Source organism: Centruroides vittatus, unplaced genomic scaffold, assembly GCF_030686945.1.
Source record: "Centruroides vittatus isolate TY-2023 unplaced genomic scaffold, ASM3068694v2 contig_166, whole genome shotgun sequence".
Classification (NCBI taxonomy): Eukaryota; Metazoa; Arthropoda; class Arachnida; order Scorpiones; family Buthidae; genus Centruroides; species Centruroides vittatus.
This window is the reverse complement of record NW_027121006.1, coordinates 2,441,508-2,460,712: the sequence shown is the minus strand read 5'-3', so window position 1 is coordinate 2,460,712 and position 19,205 is coordinate 2,441,508. Positions and strand designations below refer to the sequence as shown.

At 32.6% G+C, this 19,205-nt stretch overlaps 1 protein-coding gene across 1 annotated transcript; it reads left to right on the top strand.

The window, feature by feature from the left end:
• The first annotated feature begins 1,043 nt into the window (after positions 1-1,043).
• On the top strand, positions 1,044-4,126 carry LOC136968984 (uncharacterized). The gene is made up of 6 exons (XM_067263053.1): positions 1,044-1,053; positions 1,711-1,926; positions 3,230-3,285; positions 3,358-3,456; positions 3,780-3,851; positions 3,937-4,126. The coding sequence occupies exons 2-6, from the start codon at positions 1,728-1,730 to the stop codon at positions 3,994-3,996; spliced, it is 486 nt and encodes a 161-aa protein (XP_067119154.1). The 5' UTR covers positions 1,044-1,053; positions 1,711-1,727; the 3' UTR covers positions 3,997-4,126.
• The last annotated feature ends 15,079 nt before the right edge of the window (positions 4,127-19,205 follow it).

The window sequence follows — 19,205 nt, the reverse complement described above, 5'->3', positions numbered from 1 at the left end:
AATAAATTAAAATTAAATGAAGCTACAACTAACATTTCACAACGCGTACATTCATCACCGTCTGGGTGTTTTAAACAGCTGCAATGCTTACTTGTTTACAGGAGACTGTAAGTAAACTGCTGAAAATTTCAAATAAGTTTTACAAATGACCGTTTTGGATATTTATGAACATGCTACTCATGTTATAAGACTTGATTATATGTATTATATGAATATTATAAGAGTTAATTACGTGCGATGCTAATAAAGCACGTTAGCGATTTGGTCAACTAACAAGCACGTGATTCCGAGTGAGATTGCAGTCTTTGATATTCGTACATTTGGCAGAGAGAAGAGAAAATTAATATGAAACTCGCCTTTTAAACAATTTAGAAATAGACTTTAAATATAAAAATGCTAATGTTCTAATAATACTAGCTGCGTGTGCTCCGGTCTATTCCGGCTGTTGAGGTGGCGAGAATAGGAAACAACGGTATTTAGGTGAAATATACCTTAATTAACTCAAGAATTCGGTATTATTATTTAAATGCCAAAAGATATGGAATACGTTCATCGGTATAGACCATTTTACTTAACAGATATACATTAATTAAGAGAAAGTAAGATTTAGAGATTGTTAGAGGGTAAAGGCAACAGTACTTTTTTTAAGATGTCGAATATAATCCTTTATATATTTGATGCGGATGTATTGTACGTAATTAAAGTATAAGTTTCTGTATTAGCCCTATACCTAAGCTACAAATATTTTCATATTTTGACATTTTATACATATATGAGTCAATTGGCTATCTTTCTTCTAAAGTGAAAAATGCTTGAAAGTAATTTAAATATATTTTTCTCAATCAAATATATTGTCGAAATCATTGAATATATTTTTTTTATAATTTTGGTTAGGAGTAAAGTAAATAATACGTAGGAGGAAAATTGCCAGAACATACGAAACCTGCCGATGACGTCAGTATACGCCATTTGAAAATGAATTTTAGTCACATGACTTTTCTCTATAAATTAAAGCGTTTTCAGCTCGTTCGACTAATTTTTCACTGTTGAAAGGTAAGTTTACTTCCTATTTAATTCAAATACAATTTAAATAGGTGAAGTTTAAAACAGAGTGATGATAAGTGCCTCACTCTTTCTCTCATAGAAACACACACATATATGTGTATGTGAGTGTGTTCGTGTATATATATAATTCAGACCATATAGGAAATGCTTAGTTTAAATTAAAGGACAATTTAGAAAGTTGAGCCCAGCATTATGACGTTGTTACAATACATATATCTTCTTTATTTTTTGTCATTCGTTTTAGATAATTTATTTTCTGTGTGTGGACAGGATAAAACGTTCTCCTACTTTGAAGCTCAATATCTACTGTGTCAAGAATTTATGAAATTTTTTGAAGTATTTCTGCCTTAAAATGATTTATGTCATTAAATTTTGGTGGCTAATGGTACAGAGTGTGACGAAAGAAAGTCGAGTCTTGTATCATGTATCGAGAGGGACAGATTTAACGAAAGATTATTCGTTTTTGATATTAACATAATTTCGATAATTTAAAAGGGTATCATTGTTTTGGAAGACCCTGCGCATGTAAAATATGGTTATCTAATTTTAAATGTTAATACATATATATTTTAAATGTTAATACATATAATTATTTCTAATTTATTGTAAATTAGCTATATTAATCATAATCTTCTGATATTATAGAAAAAACCGAAGTCACCATGATGAAAGGAAAATTATTATTAATTCTCATTTCGTCCCTCATATTTACAATGGTGTGGTGTGACGATGACACTAAGAAAGATCGTGACGCTGTCGCTGACCGTGACCATTATCACGATCGTCAAGATATCGATGACGATGGCGATGACGATGACGATGAATGTTATCATATGTATTTTTATATTGAACAATACTGCGGTAAGATATTTTTAATGTTTTACTGTTTCAAAGTTAACGAAAATAAGAATTTTAAATACGTTTAAAGTGAATTATTTACTGGATTGCAATTTTAAAAATGTCTACACCTATAAATTTGTATTGTTCTCCATCTGATGATCTTTTCTTAATTTCGAGAACGTAGTCAATTTGATAAAAGACAAGAACAGATATAAAAACTGCAAAGGGAGAGTGTCCAGATTAAGAATATAGGAATCTTTCGAGCAAACCGAAAGACACGTTATGTCAATTCAAATCTTTTTCACTGTAAGGAGTTAGATACATGACTTGCGTGATTCTGCTGCTTATAGGAAAAGCATGAATTACAGAGGAAAGACTACTATTTTGAAGTGGAGAGCATATATTATAGATTAAATTAATTTAAAATGTGATTAAAACTTCAGGCCTAGCATTGTGACAATGTCACAATAAATAATTGATTGTTAATTAATAAATTTAAATAAATAATCAAACAAATTTCACATTTGTTAAGAAAAGACCATTATTTACTTAAAATGTATAATCGACAATTGTCGACATGTATGTTTTTCGTATATTTTTACTCTCCTGACTGTTATGTATATACCAAGTCAAAGGTATGCCCATCGGTCAAAAATTAACTGGAGATCTTTATATTTTTAGATACAGGTAACCTCGAAACGTCTAGAAAAAACGCATAAAAATTATGGAATTTTATGTATATACTGATGTCAGTATGTGCAGTACACTGTTACGTAAACACTGTTAGTGTATGTATACACATACACTAATAGGGTAATGATAGAGCATTATTTTCTTTTTTTACTCATATTCACGCTTAACACCTCCTGTGTTTTGTTCGACTATTTCTGAAATTTTTCAGAAAATTTGTGTTTAAAAGGATTGACACTTAAATTTTGGAGTTTAAAGGTTATGGGTGTAAAGGTTTCGAGATATGAGAGGTCACCTCCATGAAGATTTTATTGTTATTAACATTTACAGTCTGTTTTATAAGACTTATTTCTACCCTCAAAATTAATTTTTCTGTCATTTTATAATAAATAGTTATATAAAATATTTTAGTAATAAAATATCATAACACATGGCTTCGTGCAAAGTTTTAAATTTTTTGTCGAAATAGTTATGCAAGTCGTCGTTCGACTTTTCAGGTCAAAATTACATTTTATATCATTTTAAATCGATTTTATTTACATAAAGAGCACTTCGGTAGACTATATTTTGGCGATGAGTAGTGTCTTCAAGTGAAAATCTCATTCAAAAATATTAATTTTGTCTTTATTTATAGTGTTGGAAAATTATAAAAGTTTTTCCGAATGTTTTCATAATGCCGTTAGTACAGAGGTAAAGTATATTGATTTAAAAAATAAAAATTTAAGAGCTATTCTTAATGAAAACGTCACTTACTATGCTTAGAATCAAGCCATCTTTTACGATTGTCTTGAACAACAAGGATTAGATTCACAAGAATCAGAAGACATAAGAGAGTTTCTCTGTGGCACTGCCTCAGCTGAGGTAAGAAAAATTAAAATAAAGAATTTATTAAATTTACACTTGAATAAATAATCTTCTCTTTTTTATTTCTGTTTCTACATGTTGATATGGTGTCGACATTCTCATCTTTAATCTGTTTTTTCCGTTATCTTTATCCAGACGTCTTCCCTCTTTCATCTTCTCTGTTTCTCCCTCCTACTCCAAAATATTTAAGTTATCTTGCTTAAAGCTTTAGAGTTTATTTATGTTACTCGTTGTGGAGTTTATTTTTAATTTTCTCGACATAAAATTAAGTTATTTGTACAAATAAATAAAAATTATTTTTCGTAATTACATTTTTGTAGCAGTTACAAGAATTTGATAAATGTGTACACAAAAACCTTATCCAATCAGTGTTTTTCTTTCTACAATATGAGGTAGGTTTTTATTGCAAGTATCAAGAATAAAAAGTAAAAATTCATTAACAATAACAAAATTACAAATTTTATTTCTATTTTCCAGTGTTGCATCATTCAAAACGACATTCCATTCGTGAGTTTTATTTGTTCATTTATAGGTTAACATTTTGGATTTTTGTTAACTGCTTTTTCAGCCACAGTTTACATGTTTTATCGAAAATGTACTAAATTCTTCTTTAAATTTTAATGTAATTGAAATATTTGAAAGAAAATAAATTTGGATTTGAGCATTATCTTTTTTCTTCTATGCAAAACCACTTACACCGAATCGTTCTACACGCGTCATTATAGAAAATTAAATTAAATATGACTATATATTACTTGAGTCTTACAAGAGATCGAATAAAATATATTATGTAATTTTACAAACGTTCAAAGAAACGGCTATATTAAAAGATATAAATTCACTTCGATCTTTGCGACAGTACTGTTTTTATTTATAACGGAAGAGATTTACTTACACTGTTTGTTTTCCTTACTCTCTCTTCAGTAGTTAAAGTAGAAACACAAAGTAAGTGTTATACTACACTACACCGAACTGGGCAGACCGTGCAGTTGAGCCAACTCTACAAACTCACTGGGGCCTCTCCAGAAATTAATAGTTCCCGGAAGTTAATCTAGTACGCGAGGCACCCCGCGTCGTTATCCTGTATATACTATGCTTTCGAACTTGTACACTCTACATATTTTGATTTCTAAATAAACCGTAAATATTGTCTAAATTGAGTGTGGAGGTGTACTTTCCATCGACCTGGATCAACTATATCGAATCGTGATACACTCGGAAACTGACTCAACGAGATGGAGTTGGGAAAAATCTTCACTTTTATGTTATAAAACAAAGAGTTGAAAAGACACCTTACCACTTGAACTGTATGCTCAGTCTTCTATTTACAATCATTTACAGATTGCAATAACATTCCTTTCTCTTTCGGCACATAAGACGAGGCTGATTTTCTGTTTTCCTTTCACCCCTCTTCTCTTCGTGACCTCCTTTTTACGGGTTTTTGTGGGTCTAACGACTGTCCAATGCAATAGTTTTATTCGTTTCACCCCTGTCGGTACTCCTTACTAATATAAAAATTGTACTTCTGTCTAAATTCGCCCCTCCGGAAAAACTGATCCTTTTATGTGGAAGACAAAATTGTTTTCTGCTCTTTTCTGGCTTGTTTTTGGGTACTATCGTTAAGCACTTGACACCTTTCTTTCACTCTAACTCTCCCTCTCTCGTAGAAACACACAAACACACACACGTATATATCTATATTATACGTGTGTGTTTGTATATGTTATATGTGTGTTTTAATGAGTCAACACCAGGGTTCACAAACCTTTTAGTCTTCTTTTAAATATAAAATATTTTGGTTTACGGAATAATATTGAATAAAGCCCTCATCTGATATATATCTATTTGACTAACCTTTTGCTGCGGGTGAGTTTCAGACCCCAAGTCTACACTTCGAGATAGATAAATAACCGATATGACTCGATATCTAACAACAAAAGTATGATGTAAGGGGCAAGACTGCAGTAAAATCCCGAACAAAATGTAAATTTGAACTAGTGCAGCACTCATCTTTTTCACATATCTTTGTCTTTTAACCCTTCCAGCTTTTATACATAACAGAAGGAAAGTATAAGAATCGATGAGAAAATCACCTACAAGATTTTTCATTTTGTTGACTCAGAACACCTTGAAACGTCGAGAAATACAAAATAATTCGGGGGGTAGAGACCCTCTGAACTCCTTTTATCGGCAACAAGTTGGTAAAACTCGTTGACTTTGTCACTGGCAGGCTAGGAGGGCTATAAATCGAGTGAGGAGGTCGTGGATAAGCCGATAGGGTGTCCATTCACCGAAATAAGAAAGGTTAACAGGTTAAGCAAACAACAAATTTAATATAGAACATTAAAAGGTTGAATACATAGAGGAAATAGATTACGCGTTATAAGTACTTACAACTAATGGACCGAGAGAGTTCACAAATACCGGTCAAAGTTAATATGTCGTGATGACACTTCATAGCTTCTGGATTCTTCTATATGACGTCGGTTGGATGGTCGGCAATCTAAGGCTGGGCATAAGAACTACGCTAATTTGGAGGTGTAGATATTGGCGGGTGGAGCTCTTCTATGCTCGACGGATGTCCGCGCTGATGATTGGGCGTGACTCCTTTTTATACGTTTTAGCGTGGGAGAAATATCGTGTGATTCTTGATATATTAATTCGGAGTTCGAGCTATTTGTTTGATACAGGACGTCGCCAATCGGACAGAGCGACGTATTGTTGATACACACCTTCAATGTTGCCACTCTCCTAACCTCATAATTATATTTAAATGACAGTTTCCCATCATTAATACTTCACTGTTTTGACTAAGTTTATAACATAAGTCCAAACATTGTTGACGTTTTATTCACATCTATTCAAATTTAACTAATTAATTTAATTATTAATTATTCTCCTGGCAATGTCACATTTCTGTGTGAATGGATGTTAGTGTGTGTGGGGGGATGGACGATTTTGTCCACGTTGTTTAAAGCTTAATAACCCGTGTGCTTTTTGTCATAAATTTTTAAAATTTTGTAAGGAGGATTGTTCATTAATGTGATTGATATTATAGAATTTTGGTGATTAAAAGTGGAGGAAGTGAAAAATAAAGAAAGTCGTATGTATCTCCAATAGGGTGGGACTTAACTACATTACTCGTTATTAGCATTTACAATTTTTTATAAAACTCATTTTTACTCTGAAAATTAAGCTGTTTGCAATTTGATGAGTTAAATAAATTTAAAATTTTAAAATGAAATATGATAACAGATGGCACGACCATAATTTAAGGTGCCAAGGTTTATAAAAACATCATACCGTGATAGTTTTTTCTGTACCAGCACGTGCAAGGATCCCTTCACTTTACCCGGTCAGTGTAGAAATTTAAATTAACGTACTAAACAGGTGTGAAGATCGCCATACTCCACCGGTTAGCGTAAGGAGTTCAATTAACACGCTGAGCAGGTGCAAGGATCGCTTGACGCTATAGAGTCAGTGTAAGGGACTTTTTTCGTGCTCAGGAGGATTAGAAACTGCTCTTTTTTTCGAACTACTTCAATTCTATGACGATACGACAAACTCAAACAAAGTTCCAGTCAATTTAATACGAAAAACAATCTGATTCCTTTATTTTTATAAAGAAACAAAGTGCACTTTCCTTCCTAAACTCTGTCTTCTCCAGTTGGTTTTTTGGGTTAAGCACGAGTGAAAATTGTTCTGATGTGGGTTCGGTGAAAGCACACCTCTACACTCAAGATAGTCAGTATATGCTGTTTATTTACAATATATATATATATATATATATATAAACTATACAAGTTGGAAAACACAATTAACATAGGATACGTAGCTTCTCGCGTACTAGTTTGGCTTTCGGAAACGATTATGTTCTGAAGAGGCCTGTGTCAGCCTGTGGATCGGCTCTACTGCACGGTTCGTCCGGCTTCAGCACTTACCCGTCTTCAATTACAGATGTTGTTTGCGAACAGCTTTCACCTAGGTCCAGATTTTGTTTACTCAACGTGTATAACGTTTATTGCTTTTTATTTTTTATTAATTACATTATATGTCAGCCCTTTAGTCAGCATTGCTTATTAGATAATATTAATAAAAATATAATTATTACGGCTTAAATTTATATTGTACGGCATGACTATATTGTTAACATGTAAAGTATAATTTACACGGGCTAGAAACTACTAAAATCAAGACCATTGTCACTAAAATTGCAGCTAGAATTAATTTATTGCTTGTAACAGTTTATTATTCTTAGTGTAGCAGTTTATGATCATTTAAATTCGAAACATGAAATAATTTGTCCTTCTTAACAGGTTACACTCAACGTCGCTCGAAATCAGTGAGCGTGTTTATTTCTTTACATTTAAAACACGTAATAGAAATGGTAAATATTATCTTTATTATGATTTAATGTAATCACTAGCTACTTCTAAATATTAAATTGATTATTAAAGCTATTTTAAGGTGATTTATATTGACTTGTCCTACTCCAAAAGTAAGTGTAAAGTCACAGCTTTTTTCTGTATCATTGAATGGATGTATTAACACTTATAGAAATTTCTATAAATAACTTAACACGAAATATATTAATAAATTCAGATTAATAACCAAGAGATTCCTGTTTAATACGAGTGTTACTTTAACAAAGTTCAATGTTTTTAATAGAAAAATTCCAAAATTTCTAGTGTTATTAAGTAAAAAATATAAAGTATAATAGATGAAATGTGTTTCATGTACAACATATTAATATAATTTGTAGTTATTATTTAAACAGCTGCAATGCAAACTCGTTTACACGAGGCTGAAATAAGCTCTAGAAATTTTAAATAAGTTTAAAAAATGACCGTTTCGAACACCAATGAACATACTAATCATATTGTAAGACTTGATTATATTTATTATATGAATATTACAATAATTCTTAAAACTGCAGGTACTGTAAGCAGCAATGTTAAGCGTATACTCAAGCTGACTGCAACATTTGAAAGTAAACAAACAATTATTATTACGTATGATATTAAAAACACTTTTGGGACACAATAATTTAATTAATAAAAACACTAGTACATTTATTTAATGTACGTGTTAAATATTAATTATGCCACTTTACGTAAAGTTAGTGTATGCATTGAATGCAGATGAATTAAGAGAGGATGAGATTTTAAGGATCGTTACAGGCTGGAGACAAAAGTACTATTTCCAAGGTGTAGAATTCTATGCTTTACATATTTGGTGATGTATTGAAAGTATTTAAGGTATAAAGTTCTATACCTTAGCTACATACATACATATTTTTACATTTTGTACGTAGATAAATCGTGTTTGCTATCTTCGTTTAATTGAAAAATACTTGAAAAAATTAAAATATATTTTAACTAGCAGGTAGGCCCGGCGTTGCTCGGGCAGAAGTAACGATAACGAAAATTAAGATTATTACGTTATAGTCACTAAAGAAAGAGAGTAATTTCATCAACAAACTAAGTATTTCTAAAGAAAGATCGAATTTGAAAATCGAATATTGTAATATCGTTCGATTTTCATCGATTGTTCTAAAGAAGAAAAGTCGAGAAAAACCGAACTAATCTGTTTAAATTTGAAAATAGAATATGTTCTAACATATTACTCTTTTTCTTTTTTTTTCTTCAGCGCCCGTTTTTTTTCCATCTGCGTCTTCCACGTCGCTTTCTCTTAACACTTTTATTGTTACTTAACACTTCCATTGTTGATGGAAGTGTTAAGCCTTAATTTTGTCCCTCTCCCCGTTAGGAGAAATTACGAAAAATCCCTTCTTAGTGTGCGTTTTTGTAACGTACCGTAACTATGTACCAAATTTCAACTTTCAACTCTTAACCGTTTGGGCTCTTAACATTTCCATTGTTACGTAACACTTCCATTGTTAACACTTCCATTGTTGACACTTCCATTATTACCTCACACTTCCATTGTTGCTTCACACTTCCATTGTTACTTAACACTTCCATTGTTGATAGAAGTGTTAAGACTTAATCCTGTCCCTCTCCTCCATGGGGAAAAATTTCGAAAAATCCCTTCTTAGTGTGCGTTCTCTTAACATACCCTAACTGCATACCAAATTTCAACTTTCAACTCTTAACCGTTTAGGCACGTCTCGATAATGTATATAGAAGCTTTAATCCTGTCCCTCTCCCCCGTGGAGAAGAATTTCGAAAAATCCCTTTTTAGCGTGCGTTTTCGTGATTTACCCTAACTGTGTACCAAATTTGAACTTTCAACTCCTAACCGTTTGGGCTCTGCGTTGATTATTATTATTATTATGTTGGGTTAAGTTAGATATACTCGGTTAACACCGGTGGCTAAGTACTATGCCGGACCAAAGTCAAGGCATAGTACCCAAAACAGAAATTAAAGAAGTGTATCAGTGTGTGTGTCTGTATTCAGGAATTTTCTCACAATATGACATGTATTCAATATAGTGGCCTTCTGTAGAGTGATGTATGTGTTTCTATTCAATTCTAATGTGCCCAGGCTTTTGTGTAGTGTGTGTGGTATGACACCTGTAGAGGAGAGAAACAACAGGTACAATAAGCACCCTATCCATCCTCCACAGATGCCTTATTTCCTGGGCGAGTTCTGTGTACTTGCTAATTTTTTCAGTGCATGCGTTTTGTATATTGTGAGTGTTTGGAATGGATATGTCTATAATGTATGTGATTTTATTGTGTTTGTCAATGAGTGTGATGTCTGGTCTGTTGTGGTAAATTGTTTTATCTGTGATTATGGCTCTGTCGTAGTACATTTTGTGCGTGTTGTTTTCCAATACTGTCTGTGGAATGTATTTGTAGTATGGTTCGTGGATGTCTGCTAATTTGTGTTTCTTTGCAAGCTCTTGGTGTATTATATTTGCTACTTGGTTATGTCTGTGTAAATAATCTGTCTGTGCCAAGAGCTTGCAACCAGAGGTGATGTGTTGTATAGTTTCTGGCATGATGTGACATTTTCTGCATGTGTCATTTGTGAGTGTTGCATCTTTGAGTATGTGTTTTCTGTAGTTTTTAGTATTTATGACCTGATCCTGTATGGCAATCATGAATCCTTCCGTCTCCCCAAAGAGGCATCCCCGAGCTAACCAGCTGTTTGACGCAGTTTTGTCAACAAAATCCTGGGCCAGATCGTAAGGATGCCTGCCATGGAGTGCCTTTCGAGCCCACGATTGCTTAATGGTGTCTATGCTTTTTATATGTTGTGTTGTGTCCATATGATGTGAGTGTAAGTTTAATGGTGTGTTATTCGAGTCTGCTAGAGTTACTGCTTTATGTAATTGTGATGTTTCTTGTTTTTTGTAGAAAAACTCTCGCAGTGACTGTATTTGTTTGTAGTGAAGGTTAACTATGTCAATCAGGCCACGTCCGCCATCTTTACGTGGAAGGGTTAATCTTTCTGTGGCGGATTTAGGATGATGTTGTTTATGCTTAGTAAGTGTTGTTCTTGTTTTCCTTTGGAGTTGCTCAAGATCTGTGTGAGTCCAATGTATAACTCCAAAAGAATATGTGAGTACTGGGATGACATATGTGTTTATTGCTTTAACTGTGTGTTTTGCATTTAATTGTGTTCTGAGAATAGCATTTAACCTACTTTGGTATTCTTTAATTAATCTTTGCTTTATTTGTGTATGTTCTGTTAGTTTGGCCTGTTGGAATCCTAAATACTTGTAGAACTCGCCCTCTTCCATGGATTCAATAACGTCTCCATTTCCAAGTGCAAAATCTTCTTTCTTCAGGATTCCTTTTTCTATGTGAACTGTTTTGCATTTATCTAGGCCAAATTCCATTTGTATGTCCTTGGTGTATGAATGTGTGATTTGTAGGAGTTGATGAAGTTGTTTTTGTGTGGATGCATAAAGTTTTATGTCATCCATGTACATGAGATGTGACAGTGTAAACTGTGTTGTTTTTTCGTGTCTGATATTGTAACCATATTGCGTGTTGTTTAACATGTTGGATAATGGGTTCAGGGCTAAGCAGAACCAGAGAGGACTCAAGGAATCTCCTTGAAATATTCCTCGCCTAATAAAAATTTGGTTTGTTTGTATGGAAGTGTTACTAACCCTGAGATGTAGTGTTGTTCTCCAGTGCTGCATAGTGTTTTGAAAGAATGCAATGAGTGATGGATGTATTTTGTACATGTGTAGAATATGTAGCAGCCAACTGTGTGGAACACTGTCGAATGCTTTTCTGTAGTCTATATATGCCATGTGTATGTTTCTGTGTTGTTTGTGTGCTTGCCGTAGAATGACTGAATCTATGAGTAACTGTTCTTTGCATCCCCTGTGGTTTCTACGACAACCTTTTTGCTGTTCTGTTAGAATGTTGTGTTCTTCAACGTGTTTGTATATTTTGTTTGCGATACAGGATGTCAATAATTTGTAGAGTGTTGGAAGACATGTAATTGGTCTGTATTGTGTGGGGTCTGTGGTATTGTTGTTTTTAGGTTTCATGTATGTGATGCCCTGGGTAAGAAAATTTGGCATGTCTTGTGGATTGATGATGATGTGTGTTATTATTATTATTATTATTATTATTATCAACTCGTCTCGATTATACATATAGATAAATCAAATAAATTGTGGAAATTATGAATAATAATTTTTTTATTAATTTAATTCAGTTTACAGAAGGAAAGCAAAGAATGCGTAGGAGAGAAATTGCTGGAACGTACGAAACCTGCCGATAACGTCAGTATACGCCACTTGAAAATGAAGTTTTTTGTCACATGACTTCTCGTTATAAATTGAAGCGATTTCAGCTCGTTCGACTAATTATTCACTGTTAAAAGGTAAGTTCAATCTCAATGTAATTTAAATACAATTTTAATAGGCTAAGTTTAAACAGTGTGATGGAAAGTTCGAGTCCGAGAGCCTTCTCTCTACTTCAAATAGGAGTGTTATAATTTGTCGAAAGACACCTTTCCATCATATCTGTAATGTTCAGTCCTCTAAATGCAAATATGTACAGATTGCAGTTACATTCTTTTTTCTTTGATCACACTAGACGAGACATCCTTTATGTTTTATTTCATTTCTCTTCTCTTTGTGGTTCCTTTTTTAAAGAAATTCTGCCAGTCTAATGATTGAACAATTCAGTAGCTTTTATTAGAGTGTTTTCCTGCAGGAATTCCTGGCCAATCTATTAATAATTCGTACGTTTTTTTTCGAATTTTTTTGAATTTTCTATAAAGGTTTGTGTATTTGGAAATGTCTTGTTAAAAGTTAAAGATGTAAAGAGAGAAAATCCATTTGTATCAGGTCTTTACAGAATTTGGACTTTATAAACAATTTAATTATTTTTAAAATTATATAATATCCACAATTTAAAATATTAGCTCCCTTTTTGTAAGGCTCTGTCTACATGAAATATGTTTAAATCATTTACTAGTTAGTTATTTAAAATCTATTAATTAAGTTCGCTAATTTTAAAGTCTTACAAGCATATTTATTGTAAATAAGTAATATTAATCATAACTTTTTACTATTACAGCGAATAAAAGAAAAAAACGAAGTGACCACGATGAAAGGAATATTTTTAATTTTCATTTCATCTTTCATGTTTGCAATGGGGTGGAGTGACAATGGCGATGGCTATGGAGATTATTATGCCAAAGTGTACTGCAGTAAGATAATGTTTTACTGTTTTAAGTTTACACGCACACTACCATTTATACCTAAACTTTTAGATTATCCAATCACTCTGTGTATTTACACAAACATAATAATACAGTAAATCCGTACGATTTTGTTCACCCTCTTTTGAAGCTTAATAACTCCTGTGGTTTACTTAAATAATTTCTGAAATTTTTTGGGAGATTTATGTTCAAACGGCATCGATAAATCTGATAAATTTTGGCACTTAAAGGTGGTGAGGGTGGAAGATAGAATGGAGTATTTGTCATATTTACAGAGGAATATACAAATCAAAATTTCGATTTATGTAATTTTAAATTTGTTTTATTTACATAAAAAAAACTTTCAACACCTCTTCAGTAAGCGATATTAAGAAAATCTTCAATTAAAAAAACTCACTTTCAAATGTTAATTTTATTACTTTTCATAGAGGTGTTTGATATGGAGTGTTTTGACTACTGTTTTCGAGTAATCGTTGGTGAAAAGGTAAAGTATATTTAGGGTATGTTTTTTATAAAAATTTCTAAGATATTTTTAATAAAAACATTCTTTATGATGCTTAGAATTACGACAGCTATAAGAAATGTCTTCCGGAAATAGTTTCAGAGAAAACACCGACTGAAGTACAAAAGTATCTTTGTAATGATGCCACAGAAAAGGTATGAAAAATTAAAATAATCGTTTTATTTAATTTACACTTTAATAACTAATAACGTAATAAACATTATAGTATATTTATTTTATGTTAAGTATGTTTACTTTATGTTAATTCTTATGCAATATACAAATTCCACAGTTGTAAGTTTCCACAGGTGTGTGTCTGTCTCTTTGCTTGTCCTTCCTTAATCTCGAGAGCTAGGAAGATGAAAGCCAAGACGAGATATTTAAATCCTGAAAAAAGACCTGTTTTAATTACATTGGAACTGCCAGTTTGGGCCAGAAGTTACATCATTTCACTTGAAATATTTTCTTCGTAATTGAGATAGATACATTACCTGCATGACTCTGTTGTTATCGGGGAAAGTATGATGTACAGGAACAAAACACGTCCAGGAAGTGGGAGATAAAAAGAGTAATGTGTCGTATCTCGAATGGGGTCGAACTTATTGAAAATGTACACGTTATTATTATCTACAACATTTTATAAAACACATCATTACCTCCAAAATTAGCTTTTTTTCAGCTTTATAATAGTTAATAATAGAGGAAACTTTTTATACATAATAACTGGGGAAGATATACACCTCGTTACCTAAGTTTATCTTAATTTTCTGAATATAAAATTAAGTTATTCGTTTAAACAAGTAAAAATTAATTTCTGTAATTTGTATTTTTATAGGAGTTATCAGAATTTCGTATTTGTACACACAAAGACGTAGAAGAAACAGAAGTATTTCTTTCTGCATATGATGTAAGTTTTTATTGCAAGAATGAAAAGTATCAAGATGTAAAGTAGAAAATCTTTAAATCTTTCAAAAAATAAATTTACAAATTTTATTTATATTTTTCAGTTTTGCAGCAGTACTAATAATTTCGCTATCAATCTTCAAAAATTGTTCTGTATCCACACTAGCAGAACCTTCTCTGTGATCATTTAAACGAATACTTGTGAAATTCTTCTTGAAATTTGAATGTAATTAAAATAGTTCAAGAAAAATAAATTTGGATGAAAGCATTTTTTTAAATTTAATTTATGAAAAATCGCTTACACCGAACCGTTCTTCACGCGTTATTCTAACAGAAAATTAATTTAAATTTATTATAAAATTATAATTAATAAGTGTCTTACGAAAACTCGATTAAAATAGTATTTAAAAATATATGTAATTCGCTAAACGTTCAAACAGGGGGTATTTTAAAAAATATAAAATTACTTTGATCCTTTCAACAGTTTTTTTCCTAACACACAATATGTTAAGTTTTATTCCAACTAAAGTATATATGAATAGAAAGCATTATACATTTGTGATAGATACTTTATAAAATCACAGATGAATAGAGGAAATATCTACCTGAAGCAATGCTAGATAGTGTATAATAGGATAATCTTAAGATTTTTAATAAGAAGCATCTGATAAAGATAACTAGAACAGATAGAATTTACGAAGAGATTAACAAACAATGTGGACTTATTGCTTCTTAATAATAATAAAAAAATCATATATTCAAATTTTTAAGTGGCTCTATCATTTCTAAACAGACTTTAAACACGTCCTTAAACCTGCGATTTTAACTTCTTTAGACAACATACGAGCACATGTGTTTTCGTGTCAAGCCGAAAGAACAGAATCTGTAGAACTAGACTGTTACCTTTTACCCCGAAAATACCTATTAGCAAGCAGGATACAGAAGAGAAACAACTGATTGCAACATGTTTCATATAGTAAATTGGCTAAGACGTGATTAAGTTTATAGTACTTTAATAGAATTTAGGCGGATAAGAGTTATTCATGCATCTGCTCAACATTGAAACTGAAATCCATACACCAACTAAACACGTGAGGTGTTCCTTGCATCTGACAGTTTTCAACTGATCAAAAAACCTTTTATTGCGCTCACCTATCAAAAAATAGGCACGGAAGAAAAGCAACAAGCAAAAATTAATAAATTGCTTTGTTATTGAATAGCCTCTTCTCTCGACAACTGCAAGTTTTGCCACTTCACTCGCATGCAAGTGCGAGAATAGCCTTTTCAAGGACAGTCTGGCTTCCTATTTAAGCAGAAGACCCAAGGAAACCAGAGACAACTGAAAATGAGTATTAAACTAGTTTAAATTCACAATCAGTAAGTATTGCCACTGAGTAAATATACGTATTTTTTGAAGATAATGACAAAAATATATTTTCGGTTGCATTTTTCGAATTGTAATAATATAAATTTTCATTTGTGTCGGTCTGTCTTCCTGTCTTTAATCTTCAGAACGGCGATGACCAGCATGACTCTGTTGTTCACAGGTAAAGTAACATTTACAGGGGGTAAACACTACTAGAATACATGCAATCGCCACTAAAATTGCAGTACAGAATTGTGACTGTATCACAATAAATAATTGCTTTTAACAGTTTATTATTTCTTTTTCAGCTTTTTACGACGATTTAAATTCGGGATATGAAATAATTTGTCCTTAACAGGTTACACTCGATTTTAATACAAATCTTACTTTAACAATTTTATATGTTTTTAACAAAAAAATATAAAAATTTTTAGTGTTCGTGACATCTATTAAAAACTTAGTTGATTAGATTCATATCCCGTGCTATAATTGCATGCAAATAATTTTTAAAACTGCAGGAAATGTAAATATGCATGAAATGCACCCGATAACGAGCATCGAACATACAAACACACGCTCTACGACAAAATAAATATCGGTTATATAAATACAATTCAAACTTGCTTTTTAAACATTTTAGAAGTAGACTTTCAATGTAAAAATTGTTTTATAAACGTGCTAATGTTATAATAATACTAACTGCGTGTGATATGTTTTGTTCCGTTTATTGAGTGGAAGAAAGTGGTGATGAAAACAAATGCATTATAACTAAAATATATATGAATTAACCTGAAGATTTCAAGTGTCGAAAAATATGGAATACGTTAATTGGTATAGAACATTTCTATACCAATTAACCGCTGCGGATTCGCAAATACTCAATTAACTTTCTAAATAATGGCACAAAAGTCTACGTTGTCGGTGTTGTCGCTTTACAGCGTGCACTATCGTTCGGCGGCGAGAGTGACGTTGCCGTTCAGATCAGCATGTGCTACACCCCTGTACACCGCACGCCCGCCCTTTTACCTCTGCTGATCTAATTGCCAGTTGACTTTCCGCTCTCGCTAAATAAAATAAGTAACTCCTCTCCTAGTCCTGGTGCATTATTCTAATTTACGATCGGTTGTGACGTCAATGAATCACGTGACAAAACGATTTATAATTGTTTGATGACCCTGAAATCAACAAGCGTAGAGGCAGAAAGGGCCTTCTCCGCAGCAGGATATATATGCAATTCATTAAGAAGTAGGTTGGGAGACAACACCATCAATACCGTTTGTTTCTTGAAATCCTACTTCCAGAAAAGTCAAAAAAATAACAGAAGTGATTGATTTAATTTTATTTAATCCTTTAAAATATTTTATTCAAGACAAGACTAATATTTTATAACTTCTACTCTAATTCTATTAAATAAGAGTTTTTAACGTTTATTCTATAAGTGGTTAGTGGGCTAGGGTAGGCAATTTTATTGTGAAAATTTGTGAGAAACTGAGACTACCTAGTTAGTTAAATTGTTAATTAGATTAATTAGTATCAGTATCGTAGATATACGATGATATGAATGTATGTGATTCGTGATTGTGATAATAATAACTAAATACTTACTCACTACTTTACTAACACTAATAATTAAATTACTTATAAATATCTACAGTCTGATATGTAGAGGCTATATATGAAAACCGGTAAGACTGATAGCCACTTAGCCACTGATTATCTGTCTTTACATTATTATAATATATTAATAAAAATTAATTAGTAGAATTACTTTTGCTATTATTTAACTTAAAGATTACATTATAATTATAATCTAACTAAACATTTAATTATCTCTATCTCAAGTGTTAAACGGAACCAAAGTTAAGTTTACTACCTAAATGTGTAAGAAGTTTTACTGATTTATAGTGACCAGTCTAAATAATAAAAGTTTCTTAAGTATTTTTAAAAAAACATAAATTGCTGGATAGATAGATAGATAGATAACACTTTATTGAACCAAAAATACATCTGTGCTGGATCCGCGCTGGATCTAGCTGGAATGATGTTGGTCCAGCAAAAATCCAGCTGGATCGAAAACACTGCTGGATTGCAATCCCTAACTGGGAACAATCCCCCGATCTGTCTTGCCCCAAACCGAATTCCATACACCCAAAGGGAAATAATGGACGAAATAGTGGAAAATATGATCAAAAGCGGGGTAGTTGAACCGTTCAGCTCTCCATGATCAGCGCCTGCGTTATTAGTCACTAAAAAGCCCCAAGGCTACAGATTAGTCGTGAATTATAGACAATTAAATAAACTTACCAAGATAGACTCGTACTCATTGCCCCATATCCAGCAGTCATTGAGATTGTCAGGAAAAGAGCGATATTTTTGTTCTTTGGATTAGTTAAGCGGATTTTGGCAGTTGCCTTTGAGTCCCGAATCAAAGGAAAAGACGGGGATTCAGCACTCCTTCGGGGCACTATCAGTACAACTGTATTCCAACAGGTGTAAGTTTACCTGTGCCCCATCGGCATTCCAAAAATGTGCAGGTTTAATATTAAGTGGCCTTAAAAATAAAATTTGTCTCATCTATACGGACAAGATTTTGGTATTTAGTCCAGACTTCATATCGAACTTGGAACGATTGGAAGTAGTCCTTCAGCACCTGGCAGCAGCAGGACTGAAGTTGAAGCCTGAAAAATGCCAGCTGCTGAGACGACGAATAAAATTTTAGAGCAAGCAGTGTCCGAAACGGTATCTGACCTGACTCGGCTAAGATCGAGTGCGTTAGGAATTTCCTCCAACCTCAGAATGAGCGAGATGTTAGAGCATTTCTCGGATTGAATGGGTACTATAAGCGTCACATATCGCAATATGCAAAAATTTCAAAGCCCCTTTCGGACTTGCTTAAGAACAACGTAAAGTTCCACTGGGACAAGGAACACAAACCGCGTTCGAAAAAATTAAAAGAAATTTTGATAACAGCACCCCTATTAACATCCCGGACTTCGGCAGTCCTTTTGTGCTAGCAACAAATGCTTCAAACATCGTGATAGGCGCTGTCTTATCACAGGAAGATCAACGTGGAGTACTCCCGGTGGCATATGCTAGCAGACTGTTAAAGTCTGCAGAAAGAAATTATAGTACCACAGAAAAGGAATGTCTGGCCATGATTTGGTCAATTAAGCATTTTAAACCTTACCACTATAGAAGGAAATTTACAATTATTACAGAACATAGACCTCCTAGGTGGCTCATAAACGTTAAGGACGAAAGTTCGAGACTTGGTCGTTGGAATTTAGCAAGAATACCAATTCGTGATAATTCACA

Coding starts and splice junctions, on each gene's coding strand:
- LOC136968984 (XM_067263053.1), top strand. CDS start 1,728: ATGATGAAAGGAAAATTATTATTAATTCTCATTTCGTCCCTCATATTT. Junction 1,927..3,229: donor TTATATTGAACAATACTGCG/GTAAGATATTTT, acceptor CTTTATTTATAG/TGTTGGAAAATTATAAAAGT. Junction 3,457..3,779: donor GTGGCACTGCCTCAGCTGAG/GTAAGAAAAATT, acceptor ACATTTTTGTAG/CAGTTACAAGAATTTGATAA.